General features: G+C 42.2%; 3 protein-coding genes across 5 annotated transcripts in view; 1 reads left to right on the top strand and 2 right to left on the bottom strand.

Annotated features, from left to right (window-relative positions):
- rnf144aa (ring finger protein 144aa) overlaps positions 1 to 5,248 on the bottom strand; it is a 39,470-nt gene extending 34,222 nt beyond the window's left edge. Inside the window, exons 1-2 of one of the 2 annotated variants that reach the window (XM_035432926.1) lie at positions 5,098 to 5,233; positions 4,477 to 4,550 (exon numbers count right to left, since the gene is read on the bottom strand). The gene's annotated coding sequence lies outside the window, so the exon portion shown is untranslated. Of the gene's footprint in view, positions 1 to 4,476; positions 4,551 to 5,097 lie in introns of both variants that reach the window. The other variant, XM_035432919.1, reaches the window with a different exon arrangement.
- A 694-nt stretch (positions 5,249 to 5,942) lies between these two features.
- rsad2 (radical S-adenosyl methionine domain containing 2) lies at positions 5,943 to 9,771 on the bottom strand. Of its 2 annotated transcripts, none has more exons than XM_035385945.1 (6): positions 9,371 to 9,771; positions 9,033 to 9,194; positions 8,036 to 8,307; positions 7,445 to 7,594; positions 6,953 to 6,985; positions 5,943 to 6,829 (listed from the first exon to the last, which is right to left on the bottom strand). In XM_035385945.1, exons 1-6 carry the CDS (start codon positions 9,693 to 9,695, stop codon positions 6,665 to 6,667), a joined length of 1,107 nt encoding a protein of 368 aa, XP_035241836.1. In that variant the 5' UTR covers positions 9,696 to 9,771; the 3' UTR covers positions 5,943 to 6,664. The 2 variants fall into 2 exon arrangements, with proteins under 2 accessions (XP_035241836.1, XP_035241917.1); XM_035386026.1 differs by having other exon boundaries at positions 8,036 to 8,265; positions 9,371 to 9,768.
- Positions 9,772 to 10,620: 849 nt separating this feature from the next.
- On the top strand, positions 10,621 to 17,282 carry cmpk2 (cytidine monophosphate (UMP-CMP) kinase 2, mitochondrial). The gene is made up of 5 exons (XM_035394505.1): positions 10,621 to 11,294; positions 12,195 to 12,309; positions 12,775 to 12,976; positions 14,785 to 15,018; positions 16,494 to 17,282. Exons 1-5 carry the CDS (start codon positions 10,695 to 10,697, stop codon positions 16,612 to 16,614), a joined length of 1,272 nt encoding a protein of 423 aa, XP_035250396.1. The 5' UTR covers positions 10,621 to 10,694; the 3' UTR covers positions 16,615 to 17,282.
- Positions 17,283 to 21,868: the final 4,586 nt, after the last annotated feature.

Raw genomic sequence — 21,868 nt, 5'->3', positions numbered from 1 at the left:
ACTCCTTTCAAGTTCACGTGCAACCTCGGAGACACACTAAATTAACTTCAGTAGAATCAGTTTAATTGCATAAGGACTGAAACGGAGTGCCAATGACTGCGCGTGCCACTCAGGCGTCCACTGTTGACGCGATTTTCAACAGAAACCACCGACATTCAAATTTTATGGCGGTTTTGTGTCTTTATAGGCTAGGTCAATTGTCGTTTTATTTAGGCTATACCACTTCTGCTGACTTTTAATGAATATTTATAGATCATTATGCGATGTAGCCTAATTGGACATAATTCCATGAAAATATGCAAAATATGCAATAAAGATTTATCCAAATGGAAAATCTCTTTACAATTGAATGAATGCGATATGGTTAGAGATTTGGCAATTCCATGGCAATTAAGTGGATACTACTACCTATTAGGCCTAACCTACACTGTTTCTGTCCATATGTTAGGGATGGGCATGAGAACTCAAGTAATCGAAAGACAAGGACTGCTTCAACACTTTACAGTACTCAAGGAAAAGAAATTACTAGAAAATTCATGTGAATTAACGTGCTTAGTTCCATCATTTATTTTTACATGGCAGATTTAGCAGTTTGTTGTTTTTCTGGATAATGTTAGTTTTCAGAATCCTTGCTCTGCAGTCTGCAACCATTGCAGGAGCGATTGTGAATTTAAAGTGGAGTTTTAAACATAGCCGTCCGCATCAAGGATACAACACCGATATCTGACCGCTTCTAGCCGATTCTAAGCAATCTTAGAGTGTTCAGTTACTACGAAAATTACATCAAAAACTAAGTCCATTGCTCAAGGGTACAACTGCAGTGCCTCACAACCTGCAACCACTGAGCTACAGGAACAGCTCCCTCGCCGCAATACTGCACTACTTCCCATAACCAGACTCCATTACCACAGAGTACTCCTCACAATGTTACTGAGATGGAGCTATAGGAATGTAATAAATGTTGTCTGCTGCACAACGCAATGCGCGGCTTCACTTTTCATAAAAGCCGTGCACGTGGGCCAAGTGTCTAAGTGTCCACTCTTCAACCGAACTAATGGATCTGATAAAGGCAACATTTCTTAACCTCGTTTTAAAATCCATACCTTTAAACAATGAAATGCCTCACCGCAGATAGGCTATGGGGCGGCTAAAAAGGAAACCACACTGCGCGTCCTCGAAATAAAGCAGTCGGCGGGCATTTTTTTCCCCCCAGCGGCTGCGAGCGAAATCTAAAAAACCCAGCCACTGCGTAAGTGTGTAATGAGCTTCGTCAGTCACAGTGATTCCCAAATCACTCCAGCGCAGACGGAGAAATGCAGTCGCTAAAAATCTGCCTGTTCCAACTGAAACAGCTCCTATGCACAGGCAGAGTGGGAGTCCCAATGGAGGTCGGGGGCGTTTACTCTCGCTCCAGAGCGGGACGGGTGAGAGGTCTGAGGATGTTTGAGAACAGAACCCGGCGTACACGGTGCCCTGGGGCTCACGCAAGAGACGCACTCTTTCCCCTTCGACGGGAAACACGGACGGCTCTGGCCTAAAAACGTGCAAGCGGCCACTGAATGCCGCTTTTATTTCCACGCTTGGCTCTCTCTCCGAGGGATGGAGAGCTGGCCGTGAGAACCGAGTTTGTTTTCACTACCCCCCCCCCCCCCCCGAACGACAGAAACACGACATGCCTTCGGAATTAGAAAAAGAAAAAAAATGCCAGAGAGAGGGGGACAACAAAACCCCTTTCGCCCGTTCAGAGAGTTCACTCCATTCTCGAAATCCAGTTTTGCTGGCACAACAGTCTGCTCTGTCGCCAGCATCAAGGAAACTAACAACAAAAAGTACACAAAATGACTGCCAAGAAGGTAGTGTCATTTTTTGTAAGACTTACAGTACATGTGACCATTGTCACAAGCTTATTCAGATTCAGAATCAGACAATTTTATTGATCCCAAGAAGGGCAATTAATGTGCAGCTTACCCAGTCCATACACACAACTCAAAAACTCACAGACAAGGGAGTTATATGTCAGAGGCAACAGATCAACATACATGGGTCAGTACAAGGAAACAACCAGGGGGTAGGCTACTTGAGTCGCACACTGTGAAGCACCCTGGTATGTACATACATCAGCAACCCAGTGACTATGCATGCGAGGAATAGCTACATTTTATACAATAAATGGTACAGCTAAAGTTTTGTACCATCACTTCTGCTTACATTTAGGCCTACTGGATCAGCAAGTGCTCAGTTTTACAGTTTACACATTTTCTGTCTGCACAGCCAGATATTTTCTGATGCAGTTCAGGTTAAGTTGCTCAAGGGCTTGGCAGCAATGTATCATTCAGGTTAGGCAAGCTTCAGGTTGGCACCGCATTTGATCAAACCCTCTATGGACAACAGTCGCCTGCAGGCAGATTAGTTTGAATAATTACAAAGTCATGCAGAGACATTTGTGTTGTGAGCACAGAAATACAGAAGGACTGAAGAACAGTTGTGTCATTTTTAAATTTCAGGCAAATACAATAGATGATATGGTTAACTACAATGGGTTACAACAGTACAGTCACTATGGTCATTTGCAAGTGTCTGTAACACACTCGCACATGCACACGTTTGCACAGAGACACATGCACCTTTATCCGAATTCCCATGACTCTTGCCAGCCAGAAGTAATCATCGAAAGTTATAAGTCTGCAGAACTCTTCCCTAAGCCTCACCCAAAAGGATGTGTTATGATAAGTCCTAACATTCTCTGGTCCATATGAGGGCTAGAGTGTAGCTGAGACAATACGTCTACACCCTAGCTGTATTACACCTGGGCCAAGGGACAATCACTCTGTAAGTGATGTGAATCTTACTTGCATTTGTGTGTTCTGATGACCAAAACAGAAACCACAGCTACGCTGCCACAAATGCTGCATATTTTAATAAATCTGTAAACTGTGTGAGTCTCACTTTCCATATTCAGTTAGCTTAATTTGGTTTCGAAAATAAATTATTAAATAAAACAATAGGTCTCATTGGTGACTCATTTTGCAAAACTGTAGGAGTGTACTGAACACACCACCATGCGACACTGTTCAAACTGCAAGAAAAAACAGAAAACACTGACACTAAGACTAGCACCTGTCACACTGAGAGATACAATGCCATGGTGAAATCACAGGTCAGTATACAACCAACCCAAAAACCAAATGCATCTCAGGAAAAGTCAAATGAGACCAAGCCTCATGCTGCAGTGCAGGCCCGTAGCTTTTTTCTATGCACCGGCTAGAGAATGGATGCCATGAATGGAATAGGACCTGTATTCTGAGAAGGGAATAGCACATCCAAAACATAGATCACAGCTGGATTAACAAAATATGGGACCACCTTAAAACTGATCTTGAACCTTGGTCTTAAAGACGCCAAAACTAGTGTAGCTCAAAATAAATGATCAACTAACAGCTTGGCGGAGGTCCAAACGTGTGAATCCAAAGTATTTAATAACTGAAAGATGTCAGTTACTAAAGAAACTATTCAAATATTTAAAACCAACTGAACCCTCAACAGCGTTATTGGTTGTCACGTGGGCAGCTCATCATGTTTTCGAGACAAACTAGGCAGTGCAGAAAAACAATAATTGACGTAGGATTTAAGCACAACATTAGACGTAACACAACCACAATTATTTAAATAGACCGGGAAAAAGACAATCTTAGCTTCTCATCGCTAAATTCTGTCTGTACTGTCTCAGGTCCCTAATATGTACTAAGCACATTTCTAAGTCAAACGCATTAAAATCTAAAGCCACAGCCCAGTTACAGCGATTAGACAGCAATTAAAGAAATATGGAATGGCCACACTGCACTATTCCAGACTAGCTACAGCATTTCGCGAAGCAGTAACAATGCAAAAAGCAGGTCAGTGTTAGCTGCTGTTCCTGATTTCAACGTTACTTTAAGTCGCCGGACTTCTTCAAATAACACAACCGTGAGAAGACTACACGGACTTCATGCGTAATAACGCAAATAATGTCCCCTTTCTTGAGGTTGATTTTACATTACTTTTTCAAAACCCCAGTTATTGGACATATACATGTGCAATCAGTTAACCATTTAGCTGTACATAAAACGGACACAATTGTGTTCCTGTAAAATATCTTTAAAAACACTAGACTAGCTACGTGCACCTCTCGCTTGTGGACTAAATTGGTAGCTACGTTTTATTCTGCATTTCAACCGCAACCATGCTGACTGATCAGCAATTCACTAATATCGTAAATCTACACAACATATAACGGAACACATCTTGGCGGAAAGTAGGCAACCGTTAACCGTTAACGTTATGTCCAAGATTGACGCTAACCAGCGATCCCTGGTTAGCGTCAATCTTGGACATAACGTTAACGGATGGAGGAAAATGAAAGTAAACCCGTTAAAAGGATGACAAAATAAATACTTCGCTAGCTATAATACAATCATTTAAGAACACTAATTACCTTACCTTCTGTGGTACTGATTGTATGTTGATCTCCGTTTAAAGTCGGAGATCCGTCAGAAGGGATAGCTGGTAAATCGCTGGAGTTTTCACAAATAAATAGGATTACGGATAGATACAACGAAGCGCCAAGTGTGCCTTCTATTTTAGCAGTACACCGGATGAATACGAAGTATCACATGGAATGCTGGTAGACGTCCTTCTGAATGTCTGTGACGTCCATGTCCATGGATGAAAATATCAAAACACTAACGTTACCGAGCCAGCCAACGTTATACGAACGAAAGCCCTAGTTATACTATGAAGAAATAACATAGCTAGTATAGTGCAATTCACCGCTCATGCCCCACGACTGACTGGATGCACAGCCGGAAAAATGGAAAAATGCAGTTTAATACACCAAAAACACCTGTCAATCATAAAGGGAAATGCCTAACGCTTTAATGCTGAACATTCACGAGCTAACGGTTTGATACAAAGCTCAAAAGCTCAGCACCTCAGCCCTAAGCAACTGGGCGATGTCCCTAATATTATTCTAGCTTTGCTATCATAGCGGTCTTAGATAGCTAGCTATATACAGCATTGTAACATAATCATTTTCAATACACTTAGAGATTATTATTCTACCTTGGAAGTCCCATTGAGTCAAGAGAATCAGCTGTACCGCAACACCCGCTCGAAAGAAGACGCCATTTATCCAGCAATGTTTTCTTTCCGTTTTTAGTTTGAAGGCTACGAGAAGACCGACCGCAATTCTGGAGACTGAAAGAAATCGAAAGGCGCTCCCTCTGTCGGCACAGAGGCGTCACAGGCACAGTAGTCTGTGAAAGCTGAGCAGGCTCGAAGTATGGACAATTGTAGGCTATGACAGACTGGTTGAGGTTTTTTTTTTTTTTTAATTTTTTTTTTTTTTTTTAATTTATTCTAGGCTCAATTTTTGATGTGCCATTTGGGCAACAGATTTAACTTTATGGTTACGGTGAGGAGACTTTGCAAAAAATACTAAACCAAAACTAACAAGCGATAAACTTAGTACTTAGTTAATTTCACAATTTGGTTGCCACTTTGCAAACTACAGTAATATGCCCTTGAATGTGAGATGTGTAGGCTACCATTGGAGGGAGGTTTCAGATGAATTATCTCTATCCACAAAGTCCTTCACGTCAACATTCACGTACTGGGCGACGTCACTACATCATATCGCATTCTATTCCTTGCAACTGTACTTAATACTGCTGTTTTCTTCAACGTGTTTCTATTTATCGAGCTTTACATTTCTCAGTATTACCATTTTCCAGTTCAGATTAACTTCATGGGTTTGGGTAGTATTTTTGTTTTTCCTCCAGTACCAAAACATTTTCAATAAGTGCTATGTGACCACCTGTTTTAGATGGCCCTATTCAAAAAATGGCTGATTTATGAGTTTTATGTCCATTATGATTAACACAAAAAACAGGCAATATGAAATGTTGTAACAAATATAATATGGTGTCATGTATTCCAGTCTCCCGTGCTAAGACAGTGAGAACATTCTTCCAGGCCGGTAATGAGGCATGCCCTATAGTTGGCTATTAATGCCACAAAATTACAAAAGTGCATCACAATTAACTGCATGACAACTAACACTATAAATAAACAACAATTTATTTAAGCTCTGAAACATAAGCTCTGAAACACACATTTCCATGCAGTGACATGAAAATGTAAAGTGACATGAAAATGCAATACAGCAAGGGTTTTTGTACCCTGTCCAAACAAAATGCATACAAAATCTGGAAAAAGAGAGTTCACAACAACAAATCAATTTAAATTAAATTAAATTACCTATATATAACAATTCCATTTATGTGCATTTCTTATTAAAACAAAATCTATTATAATCATAGAATACATTATTTAGTAAATTACATATTGTATTGCTTATTAAACCAGTGAGTTCAATAAAATACATTTGACATTGAATAATACTTGAAGAGTCAACTTCATATGTAGCTGCTGTCTTATGGATGTGTTGCGTATAAACCTACAGTTAACGTAATGTGCTACCGGATAAATATTCTGAGAACACACACAAGAAAAAACGCAGAACTCCCTGGCAAAAAAAAGTCCACATGTGAGTTCACTTGGTCAACATTTGCCTTACAAGAAAATACACATTCCTGAAAAACTTCATAGTTCTCCTCCCTTTTGAAGGCTACCACTCTAGCCTCATGTTAGCCTTGCTCCACACGTACTTTCCACCTCTCTTCAGAAACATCTTCTCATCGAAGCCACTGAACTGAATGGCGTTTTCCACCCCTACGTCCAGGATGGACTTTGAGGGGTCCTTCCTGCCTTCGCGGCAGTCGAGGAACCTCATCTGTAGAAGGACGGAATAATGAACTCTCAACGTTCCAATGGACCAAACAATGTAGAAAAGGCAATTCATGGTAAAAATAAATAGTAGAAAGGCTTTCATAAGGCTTTAAATGGTGGGACTTACATATTCATCCAGGATAAGATAGGAATCTCTCATCTGAAAAGACAAGATAAATAAAAAATAAAAGAATTATCTTATAAGTTTATTATACATTACAAAATGAATGATCATAAGCAACAACAAATAAACAGGGAGGAAAGAACAGCGTAATGCTTGGCTTCAGTGTTTGTGCTTCTTTTACTGATTATGTATTATGCAGTACACACGTATTTTGCATATATAACTTTAGAATCTTTCAAATCACCATTAACTTGAACCACATTACTTACTTTTGTAACATACAGAAACAGAAATTTTGCATCAATGAAAAACACAAATACACCCAACCTTGTTCAGTACTATAATAGAGCCTGTTTCTGTGGAAACTGCGGTCAGCTGTTACACCCTCCCACAGTTCCACAGTGAATTATTATTTTTGTAACAGAAAAAAAAAAAAAAAACACAACAAAACACTTGTACAGTTCTACCATCTCCCACAGCCACATGCACCCTCACCTTTTGGTTGGATTCAGGGACTAGGCAGGTAATGTCATTGTGGCGGTCCAGGAAGTCCTGGAACTGCTGGTCACTGATCACAAATCGCTCAGCCTCCCGAAGAGCATTTTCCCCAGCATTCTCCCCCTCGATTACCAGACACTGGAATACCTGTGCATGTAGAGATACTGTATATAAAGACCCATTCACTTACTCTACACAGTTGCCGTTTATTGAGGGTGTGACCTAAAACGGCTGAACACTGCATTGAATAAGTAACGTTAAAAATCAATTTTATGCGTTAGTTCTATTGGCTTGTGATAGCTACATCACACGGCCTCGTAGAATTGCGATAAATAAAGGCTAACAACACACTAGCACTTCGTGTACGTTTGATCACACTGCAGTGACGTTAAAACAGTCAACGAACTACGTTTTCTGCGAGAAACCTAGATTTACACCTCCCTAGACGTCTATATTCAGCCTGTATTCGGGCTTGTGCTCACTGGGTTATCAGGTAGGCTCCTCCACAGATCCACTTATTCATACGTCACTTTGATCAGCATGAAGGCAGAGTGTAACTAGACCGCAGCAGCGTTCAACAAGACGCACCTTCCAGCGCACAGGAGAAAGCTCCAGGATTTGCACGCGCATATCCTCTTCCACGTTGAAGCTGTTGATCACCGAGTTTATCTTGAAGGCCACCTTATATTCCTTGCACCAGCTCCGCACCCTGTACAAGTTGTCGAGGTGACTTTTCCTTCCCTGGGTCCGGCCGATCAGCTTGTTGGTGTCCTCGTCGAAACTATCGCAGGAAATTGCGATAATGTCCAAATATTCCCCTATGAGAGAACGGTGCGGAAATATAGGCTGTTGATGATAACCTAATAAATGATCGAACATGAAGGTGATTGGAAAATATCACGTAAATTAAAATAAACCAATGCATAAACAAATACAATCGTGTTGTTCCCTCAAACCTTTTATCATTTTAATAATATCTCCGCTCAGTGCAATCGTGCTGTACCTCCCACACAGCCAGTTTTATATGTAGCAATGCTACAACCTAGAGTCAATTCGAGATAGTACAGTAAGGTGAAACCACTGAGCTCCGCACCATTTTATTGGGGGGGGGGGGGGGGGGGGGGGGGGGTCATGAACTTTTTACTGCAGCGGATTTAAATATGTATTTATGTGAACAAGTCAATCAAAATGAAAATGATCATTTAAAGATGTGCAATTGTCCGGAACAAAACCCACAGTTCTCTCCGCAGTAGCCTAAAGCAGTACTCTGGCTATACCGGGTATGAAACTACGAGTAACCTATCCTGCTGAAACCCCGTAGAAAAAAGTTTAATTATTCTGACACAATACAAGCTGTGGATACAATGGGAAAAAGGTGCAGTGAAAATATTTTCAAAAATATTATTTATTTTATTTTACTGAATGTCCCTTGTTACCAAGGTTTCAGCATAAAATATACATTTTATGCTGAAACCATGGGTCTTGAGATTATAACCGGAGATTAATTTCCCCTATGGGACAAATATATACGTGAGGAAATGAATTCTAAAACAGAATGCATAGCCTATTCAGGAGGTGACCTTACCGTATTTCCGAAACCAACTCTCTCGAATCAGGCTCCCGTTGCTTACTATACTAACACTCGGGAGCTGGAGATCTTGTTTGCAGAACTGCACAAGTTTCCCAACGAAATCACCCTTTTCTTGTAAAAAGGGCTCTCCGCCAGAAAAGTTTATTTTTTCCATTCCTATAAAGGATATATTAGAAAATTTACACAAGACATGCACCCATAGCTTATACAAACTTTTTAATGTTGAATTAAAGTCATACAGAAGCCTACACACGATTGCAAATCGATTATTTTGTGCTTATTTCGTTTCTTTTGCTGGAAAAAAATAATATGTATCAACTTCTTCAACTCACCAGATTCCTTCAATAAGCTAAGTCCCCTTTTAGCTTCTTCAATTGGCAGGACAAATGAAGTTTTCGCTGTATGGAAACAGAATCCGCACTTGTAGTTGCACTGTCGCGTGAAGTGATAGTTGACGCTGCTCGGAATCGGAGATTTCAGGGTGACCGGCTCGCTCTTGTCTGCCTTGTGTGCAACGCGTGCCGCACGACCCTGGCCAACGTTTGCTCCCATCCAGCTGAATACCCTGTCAAAGGCGCCCAAGAAGATGATGTGGAGGTTGGTGATGCACACCTGCAACATCATTTTGACAAAAACGATCTGGGATGAAAGCAACATGATTCCCCACGGTGTGGTCTCAGGACTGTTCTTTCGTTGTTTAAAAAGCACAGCTGAATTAATTTCTCCGGTCACAGTGTATTCATACTTGTTTTCTTTGGGCGTGGTTAAAAGATAAACGCAAAGTTTCTCTATTCTAGAAAGGAAAGCGAAAGTAGCGTGAAGTAATTTAAACTTGGGGATTTGTGCGAAGCCTACTGCATGAATAAATGAAATAATAAATGAATAGCGTTCATTGAAGAGTCACTCCTCAACACACAAATACCGGGTAAATTGTATTAATGCATACATAAATAACTTGTTACATACACAAAAAGCATAGTAAAACAACATGGCATTTCACATAGCGCGCAAAAAAATATTAACATTTACATATTTTTAAAGTGTACTGGGCCACTCAGGTAGAGCCACGAGACACCAGTGAAAATACACAAAAAAGCACAATAAACCGCATAACATCAAAGATCCACTACCCTTTTTCACCATACGTATGACATCCATTTCAATGTAAACATACTTCTTCAGGCACGAACCCCCTTTCTGGGATTTGTGGCCAAAAAGCTCAATTTTGACCTCGTCTGACCATACACCCGGTTTCAAGTTCAACAATTTTGTGTTGTGGTCAGATGAGACTATATATATATATATATATATATATATATATATATACATATAGTCATACATATATATATATAGTCATATATATATTTTTAGAACGTAAAATGTGTTTAGAAATAACATTTTTTAAAGTTTAATAACCCTTATTTAAACAACAGGGTAAGTTGACTGAGCACGCATTGGCTTTTGCAGCACCGTCCTGTGAATCTAATCAAAATATATTCATGTCAGCATTCCTAGGCTACTTTCGTTTCAGTGTTTACGATGGAGTAATTGACTCAGAACTTTACTTTCTCTTTCACTGTAAGTTTCGATTTATCTTGAATTGTCACACCCTTCCTCTCAGCTGATCAGCGCAAATAAGTTTAGGTGACGGTGCGTATGTTCCTTCGTCTAAACATGGCTAAACGGGTGCTCTGTCGTTTGGGTCAGTGGTGTTCACGTGTTTTCGCAGTGGAGTGCGAACCTAACTCGGATCCGGTTTATTTTGGCTTGAGCAAAAATCCGCAGGCAAGCCTATCTGGCGAGCAACAGACTTTTGAAAAAATATTTGGTGGGGCGAAAAGTTATTCGCTCCACATTTGCACCGATGACCGATTTCAAAGAGCGATGCGGTATGAAGATCTTAAAAATAACTTAATTTCGGCGTTACCAAGAGGCAGCTTATTGGACGTGTTCTCTTTTCTCCCAGATGTGAAAAACTCGTTGTTCAGGGGGTTTCTCATCAAAGATGCAGAGGCAATACCGATGTTCCATGAACTAGTTATGGGTTCTTGGGTGAATGTGTGCACTTACGTCCAGGAAGAAGACGGCCAGTGGTGGCAGCACTTGTGGTCCAAGTCAGAAGATGCCACGGAGGTGCTCGTGGATAAATATTGCCTTGTACCAGCTCGGATGCCACAGTATCACCCATCAACGCTAAATATAATGGGTAACGATGTGTTCTACAGCTTTGGAGATGCCCACAAAGTTATGGAAAAGGTAAGGAGTCTACAGTGATACATTTGGTTGTTCGCAAATTGAAAGTTCTGTCTGCGCACGTTTTTCTGCCTTTCTACAACTAGTAGGCTATGTTGACATTAACTGCCTACGTCACACGCCTCTCCCGAACAATCGGTCAGGCGCTCAAGAGTATAATATTCCCATCTAGCGACTGAAACAGGTATTACATGGAATAAAAGCGAGGAATGCCAGCAGGGATCTCGAACTCATATCCTGAAGGGCTGCTGACTCTGCAGGGTGTTGTGATTTACTGTCAATCAGCAGCCGATAGCCATTGGAAACAATGTGTGAAGACCTTTGCTAATCAGTGACTTAAATGAAGCGCTTAAGTACATCAAAAACCACCTGACAGTGGCCCTCCAGGGTTTGAGCTTGAGATCCCTGTGTTGAAGGGTTCACTTTCTGTTTTTTTAATTGTGTATCATTCCGAATTCTGTGTATTTTTGACTGACCCAGTCTGTTTAATGTGGAATGAACAATAGCTTAGATACTTAGGCTACGTAAATTTCTGACGACCGAGTATTTGGGGACTAGCTATAGACCAAGAAAATACAAGTAAACTAAAAAAAAAAGCTGGTACTGTGACATCTATTAAACTCATACACCAAAAAACATTTTGAGGTGGAAAATTCAGGTTCAGGAAGAAAAACTCCCCAGTATTTTGTGCCAATCACTTGCTAATTAACACAATTTTTCAGCCAGGAGGTAGAACTAATTAGTGAAATGGGTTTACTTTCTGACCCTGGGACTTTCACACCTCTGATTTTCTGTGTTAATTTAACTCAAACAGTGTTTATACAAATCCAAGAGGGATCAAATGCACTCTATTATAGTCTGTTTAACATTGAAAATTTTACTGTGTACCTTTCTCTTCAACAGAGCGTGGAAATAATTCCAGAGACAAAGGAATTGCTGGAACTGGTGGATCAGAATCTGACACTAAAGAGGGATGGGCAGTTCCCAGTCATAGTCATTGAAGGATTGGATGCAACAGGTTAGTTTAGTACACAGTAGCCTACATTTGTCACTCACTGAATATTCTACGCAGTAATTGAATACCATTGGGGGGTGTTGAGCTACGGACCTACAGTGTAAGAGGGGCAGTTTGTAGAAAATTCCCCCTTTAGAGCAAATGATGTGAATATTTTATTCTTTACATTGCATACTTGTACCTTTAATATTCACACAAGCTCTGAAACGAATACTAACACAGTTTGGGTCCCTGTGGTTTTGGGCCTTTTGCTTTAGTGATTGTCCTGGAAACCGAGACTGATGCAGCCTATTCATTCTGAATTACTTGTAGCCTATACTGCTGTATCGTCAATACATGTGTCACTGAATCAGTCAGTGTTTACGCAATTGTATGTGCTGTAATGCCTTTCTTTACTTCATTCACTTTTTCCACATCTTTTCTTTTTCATCCTTTCCATCCTTATTTCCTCTTGCTGTCATTCACCAGGGAAAACTACACTGACACGCTCTCTGACAGCGGAGCTCAGTGCCGCTTTGCTGGGATCTCCGCCGCAGTGTCTGTCTCCATGGAGACAGCGCTTCGACTCAGAGCCCGCCCTCCTCAGACGGGCGTTCTATGCCATGGGGAATTACATCACCGCTAGCCAGATTGCTGTGGCAAGCCAGCACAGTCCCGTCGTGGTGGACAGGTAGGAATACCAAATCAGCCTCTCATTTGCCCATAGGAATTGGCACCCTATACTGATCTCTGTTCAGAGCTGGATTTAAAATCAGAGCCCACTGCCATCTTTTCTCTAAAGGGCATTATTCATTTGTTTAGCACTGGGCTCGGTCCAGGGCAATATACTGTAAGTAAGCTTTTTTTTGTTCCAGATGCTTCCAGTAATTTAGGTTTGATCAATTACCTAGTAGCTGTACCTATTTAAGTGCTTGAAGGGAGAAACATTGCCAGTGAAATATTCACGCATAGCAGTAAAATACTGCTAAAACTGTCTATTCAGCATTTTTTGTTTGTGGATATTGGACATTAGGCCCTTAAACAATGTCATGGCTGCTGTCTCAGGCTTAATTGGTTTTTCAATCAATTGTTCCAGTCCCTAAAACAACCTATTGGAACATTGAGTTAATTGTAATCAATTACGATGGATACTAATTGGTTCCGGGCACCACGGTGGTACAGTGGGTAGCACTGTCGCTTCACAGCAAGAAGGTCGTGGGCTCGAATCTCGGGCCTTTCTGTGTGGAGTTTGCATGTTCTCCCTGTGTCCACGTTTTCCAGTTTCCTCCGAAAGTCCAAAGACATGCAGGTAGGCCGATTGGAGACCCTAAAATTGCCCATAGGTATGAGTTTGTGAGGGAATGGTGTGTGTGTGCCCTGCGATAGATTGACGGCCTGTCCAGGGTGTATTCCTGCCTCTCACCCAATGCATGCTGGGATAGGCTCCAGCACCCCCCGCGACCCTGCACAGGATAAGCGGGTATAAATAATGGATGGATGGATGGACTAATTGGTTCCGTATATATGTATGAGGGACAAACAAAAATACATTAATTGTATCTTTCACAATTGCACCTGCTACACATTTATTTAAGAAGCTTCATTCATGGATGTGTGTAGCCAGATCCAGATTTGAAACCCAAATCTAAAATCAGTAGGTTTGTGGGCTGCTGGGCGGTTCATCCTTTAAAGGCACTACTCTAGTGCGTGGGCGAGCCCCACAGTCTGGTATTGAGCCTGGATAAAGCGGATGCTGATTGAGGCCAGCAGCCCCGCAGGGCATTGCAGTCAGCCCTAGTATCACCCAGGGCAGGGAGGGTTTCAGTCAGCCTGGTTGACAGTACAACAGAAACCCTTGTGGTCTGTCGGGCACCCGCTACACCACCTGTTAAGCCACGCGTGAAATCTTCCTTTTACTCATGTCTGTGTGGGTGCGACCTCTGAACTGCGGTGTTACACACAGCAGCAACTGACGTCACACACTTCGACACTTCAAAGGAGAGCGCATTCCTGTTTGCATTCTTCGAGAACTGATAGTGTATTTTGCGCCACTAAGCACTGATACATGTGACTGAATGTTACACACCGGGGAGCAACAGCAAAAGAATGAAAATATCTGTAGCTCAATTAAACCTACCTGGAACAATAACCAGTGCACATGCACACACACACACACACACACACCTTCTTTTCATACTCCATTGCAAAGCTTATCAAAATTCATGCACTGTACACATGAATTAAATGAGATGTACAGACATTAGACACAATGCTAAAGATCAAAGGATGCAATGAATGGAAATATTCCCCATCTGTAATAGATCTGCAGTAGAATAGAGGATAGTAAACTTTTGACCCTTTTTCAGAGAATGGGCCTATATGTTATTTTAGGTGATTTACATGTTACGAACGAATGAATGTACAAGATAGTATCAGAGTTACGGCCATCTTGCGGTTGTCTGAAGTCCTGAGGACCACAACGGCCTCTTCCGCCTGCAGGTACTGGCACAGCACTGCGGCCTATGCCATCGCCACGGCGGTAACGGGGAAGGTGAGCAACCTGCCTGGCCCCGGGTCCGAGGTGTACCGCTGGCCGAGTGACCTGCTGCGCCCGGACCTGGTCCTGCTGCTGACCGTCAGCCCGGAGGAGCGGCTGAGGAGGCTCAGCGTGAGGGGCGTGGAGAAGACCAGGGAGGAAGCGGAGCTGGAGGCTAACCACCTGTTCCGCACCAAGTAAGTGCAGCAGCGCCACCTTGTGAAGGCACAGTGCATGGACACCGTGTAATCAATACAGCTGTTCATTCAGCCCTGATTAACAGAAGTGTTGTAAGACTGGCAATTAATTGCTCGTGGTCTACCACGAGCACTCCTTCCTTTCGTTAGTGAATCATCATTCTTTAGGTAGTGAAAAGCCAAGACAGGTGTGTACGGGTCAGAAGGGAGCTCTCAGTTAGCCTGAGCCCTCAGGCCGGGTTCAGGTCAAGAATTTATTGTCATTGATTCGGGCTGCATAGTATACAAAATGTCTGTCTGTTTGTATTAAACTCACATTTTTACATGTGAGCAAAGTCCAATGTGCAGATTTACGTTTTTGAGTCAACCAAATTACATTACATTACATTACAGGCATTTGGCAGACGCTCTTATCCAGAGCGACGTACAACAAAGTGTATAACCGTAACCAGGAACAAGTATGACGAAAACAAATACTCAGACTTTCTCTATTTGTTAAAATACATCAATTTTAATCACCCAACAGCTCCTGTTTGTTGTAACTAACTACTATAGGAACGAAATGGAGGTTGGGGGATATCCTATCAATGATAAGTTTACAACAACAAAAACAAAGTCAGAAAAAGATGCGACAAGATGGATGCGATACCAAAAAAAAAAAAGTGAGTCGACGATTGCCGGAAAACAGCTGCACAACTTGCATACGCTGCTGTCCTCTCGCTCTCTCCCTTTTGCACAACGTGTGTGCGAGTGGTCTGAGCTGCCTATGTGAGTTATGCAGCCGTTTTCTGGAAATTTCTGACTCGCATTTTTTTATTTTTTTTATTTTTTTCAGGTTGGGTGGGGTTTAGCCTTAGTAAAATGCATGTGATCTCAGGCCGGGTTGGGTCTGGCTTGAATTTTCAGGCCTGTTGAGAACTCTAGAGGGGAGCCATAATCTATTTCCATAATTATAAGTAGTACCATTATTACTTTGGTAGTACACAGCTACAGACATGCTCATATTGTAGCCCACCCGTCAAAAGCTATTCTGGAATTTCTGTGCGCTTTTATTTTCTGTGTTTCCACTGCTTGTCTGTACGTCAGAACAGTTTGCATTTGATGCTTTTCTTGGCCTAACAGCTTTGACTGCATTTTTTTTTTCTTTTGTCCCTTTTTTGCTATAAAATATGAGGTAAAGCAAAATTAAAAAGTATGTGGCCTGGAGAGGCAGACAGATTCAGAGTTCTGCTGACCTCATCAGACAGAAACCTGCAGAAGCCTGTACTTTCACTGTCATTTTACAAAACGGCCATTTACGTTTTTTCCACAAGATAGGGAGAACAGTGTGTCCACAAAATGAATACATTTAGCATTATGTGTTTTGTGAGCAGCAAAGAGCACTCCAGTTAAAGTATGCATCTTCCCATTCTCTTCATTCATGAAAATGACTGGGTGAGTAGTGCATTTCACTGGCTCCTCTCCATGCTTTGCAGAGTGGAGCAAGCCTACAAGAGGGTCGAAGATCCAGCCTGTGTCGTGGTGGATGCCAGTCCTCCTCCAGACCAAGTGCTTCAACAAGTGCTGCTTTTAATTAGAGACAAATGCCACTTATAGTCCCGTTTCTTAGAGAGAGCCTCTACGGAGGCTGCAACCTGTTCTGACCACTGGGTGGCACTGCAGTCCTATGAAAGAGCTCCCTCCTCGATACCCCATACAGGACTGACTTCATTTAACAGCCACGGATATTCACAGTCCCAGCAATTTTGTTTGGAGAACAGAAGGCACAGTGCATAGCCAATGAGCAGCCAGAGAACACACAGACTGGTATGAATGCCTGAATGTGTCTGCCATATTACACATTTGGTTCCGTTATATAGCAGGAATCATATGGTTTGGACACATTAAATTTGACAAGCACACATAATTTTACGGTGACTGTTTAACAATGACATCTACTATTCTCTGCTAGAGGAAATGAAAGTGGAAGGGGATCTGTATTCATAAATCAAAACAATTCTATTTGCACACACATGGCTTCAAAGGCCAGCTTTGAACCTCTCTCTTCTTGAAGTTGTTGCAATTTGGCAGTACACAAAGTGTGGCCTGTTCAGGCTTTGTCACACAGTGTGATAGCACAGCGGCCATCAAGCCTAATATTGTACATAAAATAAAAGGTTTAATACATGAGAATAAAATCCTTCCCTGTGGCTTTTGACAACTTGCTTCACACGTGTAGCATTTCAAGCTTATGCTAATAAAAGGAGAGTTTGTTTTCCTTCTCATTTTGGGGTGTGTTTGAGGAACACTAAATGTCTGAGCCATTCAGGAACATTATGGCATCCATTTTGGCATTCTTTAAGTACCACACAGCATGGATGTTCATATCAGAAGCTATGTTCAAAACAGAATCATTCAGGCCTCCTTAGTGGCCAATACGGCTTAGACATTGCAAGATAATAGGCTGGGCTACATCAGTAAATGACTATGACCGGGAGTCTGCAGAGGCAGCGTTCAATTGGCTTTGTGCTGGTGGGTTTAAGTTGGCCAGTATTCTTTGAGTTATTGTTGCATAAGCATGCCCTAGCTGCTCACCAGACTCCAAAAGATAATGAAATGTCATCAGTGAGATGTGCGAGTGCACACGTGCAAACACACACACACACACATACACACACTTGCACTAACACACACACAAACATACATGTGCGTGCACACACTTTCATACACATATGCATACATACACGCAGCAAAAACTTTATCTGGCATCCACATAGACTGCAGGTACAGTAGCTTGTGGCCAGAAGATTAATTTGTTGATTTAGTAATTAAGTCAGGCAAGACTGTGGTCACAGTCTCCACAACCCCCTCATTCAGTGTATCAATATAACTGAGTTATCACACACAAGATAGTGGAACCACAAATCAGTTGGAAACCTAAATTTTTTCCATCCTCAATTGATCTTGTTTTGGAGGTTCCAGTTGATGTATGCATTATTGTGCTACCTGTGCAATTTCTGTCTTAACCAACACCCTGTGGATATCCATAATAGGATTAGAATCGGAACGCTTAGAGCTTTCAGGAAGTGTAAAGACAGAACTTTTAGTGTTGATAAAATGCAGCTGACCATCTGATTGGCATGTATAGACAATTGGTGGTGTAATACAGCAAATAAAATCCACCATACCTCATTTAGCCACAGCTCATAAAAGGTATGAGTAGTTCTATCTGCCATATTCAATATAACTGAAATGTACTCTGCATTCATGCTGTACACGTTTGTACGTAACTCCATTGGCTGACACACATCTGAAAGAATCTGTTATGTACATTGTCCCTAGCATACAACATGAGTAAATGCCCTCAAAGCCACTGTAATTGGCTATAATTTCAGTGCTTGCAAACAGAATTTTTCCTTATTGTTAGTGATCAATGAACTCATCATGCCATAATGCATCATAACAGTTAATAGTCAGACTGTATTCAAATTAGAATTAGCCTATACTATAGCAGTGCTAATCAGGATCAAACCAGTAGTTACAAACTGGTGCTGTGTAGTGACGAGGATCATAAGCCAGGGTTAAGACGGACAGTGACATATTCACACAGTAGTACCAAAGTGGAACATAGCAGCTGCATTTGTTTGAACGGCTAGCTCACTTCTGGGTTTAGCATCAAAGCGCTAAAGCATACATCACAGCCGATCTTAAATCTCCTTTTATTAACTGTGGCGGGGGCAGCCCTGTCGAAAACTCGCTCGCAGCCGCAACCTGAAGGTTCAAGACGCTGACCACTGGTCCAGAGCGAACGAGACTGTCATCGTCGTGCAGAATAAGCCGTCCATTCAGTACCTGACAGCACTGTACCGGCGGGGCAGAAGTCCCAGGCAGGTGAATAAATCTGGGGACCGGGTTGGCGTTGATACACCGGGAGGAAACTTCTGCGGAGTTTGGCAGCGGACGGGATGCGGACACAGAAACTCGGAACGCGCGGCGCATGTGTTTGGCATTCAGGTCCCGTACATTCATTGGCTCAAACGAATGACCCGCTTCAGGTTTGTGTTCAGGGGGTGGGTGGGAGGGAGAGCAGGGTCTTTTTTAAAAAAACGGTGATGCATTCTTTGCATGCATAATTCAGGAGGTGGACAAAGGAGGAGGTAGGCTGGACAGGAGAAGCATGGATCTCGATGCTTTCCCCATGCCACTTCATGACTATACAAGCGCCAGTTAAATATTTCATTAAAATCAAAACACACACGCACACACACACACACACACACACACACACACGCACATACTCAAAACAAGACCGAATAATCCAACAAATAATTAAAGACCTCCACCAAATAATTAAAGAACCGGCAGGAATGTAGCAACACGTCAGGTTTCTTGTAAGTAATAGATCAAGAGTAGCCATCCCCTCAGACACATTTCTAATGAACACGGTCCATAGTTACTTGCACAGGGGTGGGGATCAGGAAGGTGTCCCATGGGTTGAAGGCTGGGGGTTCACACAGTAATATGATTGGCTGGTCTGTGGTTGTGAGGTGTGGTAGAGGGTGTTGGGGGGAAAGAGTGATGGAAAATCAGGGGGAGCCTCTCAGGGCCCGAACCTTCAGAGAGGAACCCTCTCCTAAGCCCACCTACAGCAGGGGAACATGGCAGATGCGCAGTCTGCTCCATAAAAAGCATTAGCTTAGCCTCTTGGTTCGTCTTCCACCAGATGAAAAGTTAGGAAGCCAGGTGCAGACAAGTAACCAAACTAGGTTCAGGACAGCAGATTCCCAGTAATCAGAAAATTGAGGGTTGAATTGAAGCTTTAAATAAATTAGACTTTTGCGAAATTATCCCCTTAAGTTGCAACATGGTGAAATTTTCAATTAGCCTGATCACATGATATATTTGAAAGTTTTAAAGCTCACAGTTCTATCTCTATAAACTATTTTATGGTACCAATGTTTTAGTGACAATGGTTCCTTATTTTGTATGTGGGGTGGCAAAACAAGCTTGGGGATCACCTCACCTATGCATTTTGGAAATCCTCAGACAACATGAATCACAGTGGAGTCAGTGTTTTCATGACGGTAAGGAACCACTGAACAAAATTCACAGTAATTTTTAGTCCAAAAAACATGCTGTCTTGGAGAAGCATGAATAGAACATCCATTGTTTACTTTGTTTACTCTCCTGAGGAATTATCATTGTTGTCTGTTTTGCCATTATACGCCAAACGTATTGTGTACATATGAATGTTATTATCTACAGTTTGGATAGACTCAAGATGAGGCCACCTACAAGCTTCTTGAACGAGTACTGGCCAAGCAGTCCATCAGTGTAGCCAATAGGACCCACCGTGGGCCATCTTCCATAGTTAGTTTGTGTTTTATAACTTTATAACTGCTTTAGACGAGGTCCCGAAAATGAACTGGGAGGCGGACAACTGGGAGGAGCAGCGATGCCAGTCAGCAGGGACAGCTAATGTTGCTAGTATTCACGCTGTACAAATACAATGGAGTAAGCTCCACAAAATCGCTTGTGTTATACCAAAGTGAAATATCCTTTGAAGTCGTAGTGAATGAACATCAGGGGAAGCGTTTAGTTGTATATGCAGCATGAGATACACCAAATAAATGAATGGCCCTTTACAAGGCTGTAATATGAATGATGGGTATGTTGAACCAAGTACATTCTTTTTACAAAAAAAGCAACCCCAGCTCATGATTATGTGGTGGTGGTCCTGGGGAGGGTTGGGGGGCTGGGGGGGGGGGGCTGTTATGTGCACTGAATATGTTCCCCACTTTTACATAAGCTGCATGCACAATAGCCTTTCACTTGAGGCCTTGGAGTCTGGCTCTTTCACCTGCAGTTGCACCCTTCTCCTCTGATTTGGGATGATAAGGTTTGTGAACTCTGCCCCGTCTTTCCCTGGCGGCTGACAGAGAGACTACATTGAGATTCGCTAAATATTTAAACAAGGCCCCAATCTCATTAAAAACTGAACCGGGCTGCACTCCCCTGAAGGCTGGGAGCACGCTCAGTCACTCCACTGGCTGGATATCAGTCATTACTCAGCGGAGAGTGACACAACACTTATTGTCTATTGCTTCTTAAAGCAAGGCGCAGGGTGCAATAAATCATGATTTTCTGTCAGATTTTGACAGGTCCCACCTAAAATCGGCATATCTGGAACTAATTGCGCTTCGGCTGAGATCTGACAGCTCAAGACTAAAAAAAAAAAAAAAAAAAAAGAGAAAACGTCATGCCCTACCAGCCTAATGTTTACTCAATGTAGCGTTTAGCTCGCCCTCACACAAATACGGCTAAACCGTGAGCCCAGAAGGTAAAAAAATACGTTTATTCTATGCATCTTTCAATCTTCTTTCCAAATAATTTGGGCAATTAATTTACAGGACCCGAATTATGCTGCGTTACGTACGGCTGTCGCTATTGGGCACACCCCCGGATTGTATTTCTGTGGCGAGCTCGGAGTGGCCCCGTCCGCTGTTCTGTGTTCCCGCCCACCAAATACGGATCGCTCCCGCCCAGCGAGAACAAATCAAAGCCAAGTGCACCACAGCTGTGCGTACGCTCTCGAAAAACTGTTTATTTTCCTCCTGACGCCATTAATCCGTGGCATGCTTTGGGCTTGTTGCTGTTTCTCCCAAGCCACTCACTTGGAGAGCAGGAACAAACAGAATCACTGGAGGAGCTGCCAGAACTTGGGGATGAGGAACACAGTTTAGGTTTTTTTGGTTGTTGTTGTGGCAGTCACCTAGCCTGGCAGGGAAAGTCTAAACAATGCTTAAGCACTGTGAGATATAAAATAATTGAACACTCACTTAAAGGCATAAATAAACTCTAAGTGACAAGG

This window comes from Anguilla anguilla, chromosome 1 (assembly GCF_013347855.1).
Source record: "Anguilla anguilla isolate fAngAng1 chromosome 1, fAngAng1.pri, whole genome shotgun sequence".
Taxonomy (NCBI): Eukaryota; Metazoa; Chordata; class Actinopteri; order Anguilliformes; family Anguillidae; genus Anguilla; species Anguilla anguilla.
Note: the sequence above shows the minus strand (reverse complement) of the source record. Positions and strands in the feature narration are given on the sequence as shown.

Excerpts from the sequence above, each read along its gene's own strand:
- rsad2 (XM_035385945.1), bottom strand. The coding sequence starts at position 9,695 with ATGTTGCTTTCATCCCAGATCGTTTTTGTCAAAATGATGTTGCAGGTG. Across the intron at positions 6,986-7,444 it reads TCCCTGAATCCAACCAAAAG|ATGAGAGATTCCTATCTTAT; the intron begins GTGAGGGTGCAT and ends TTGTCTTTTCAG. Across the intron at positions 6,830-6,952 it reads ATCTTATCCTGGATGAATAT|ATGAGGTTCCTCGACTGCCG; the intron begins GTAAGTCCCACC and ends GTCCTTCTACAG.
- cmpk2 (XM_035394505.1), top strand. The coding sequence starts at position 10,695 with ATGTTCCTTCGTCTAAACATGGCTAAACGGGTGCTCTGTCGTTTGGGT. Across the intron at positions 12,977-14,784 it reads AGTCCCGTCGTGGTGGACAG|GTACTGGCACAGCACTGCGG; the intron begins GTAGGAATACCA and ends TTCCGCCTGCAG. Across the intron at positions 15,019-16,493 it reads AACCACCTGTTCCGCACCAA|AGTGGAGCAAGCCTACAAGA; the intron begins GTAAGTGCAGCA and ends CATGCTTTGCAG.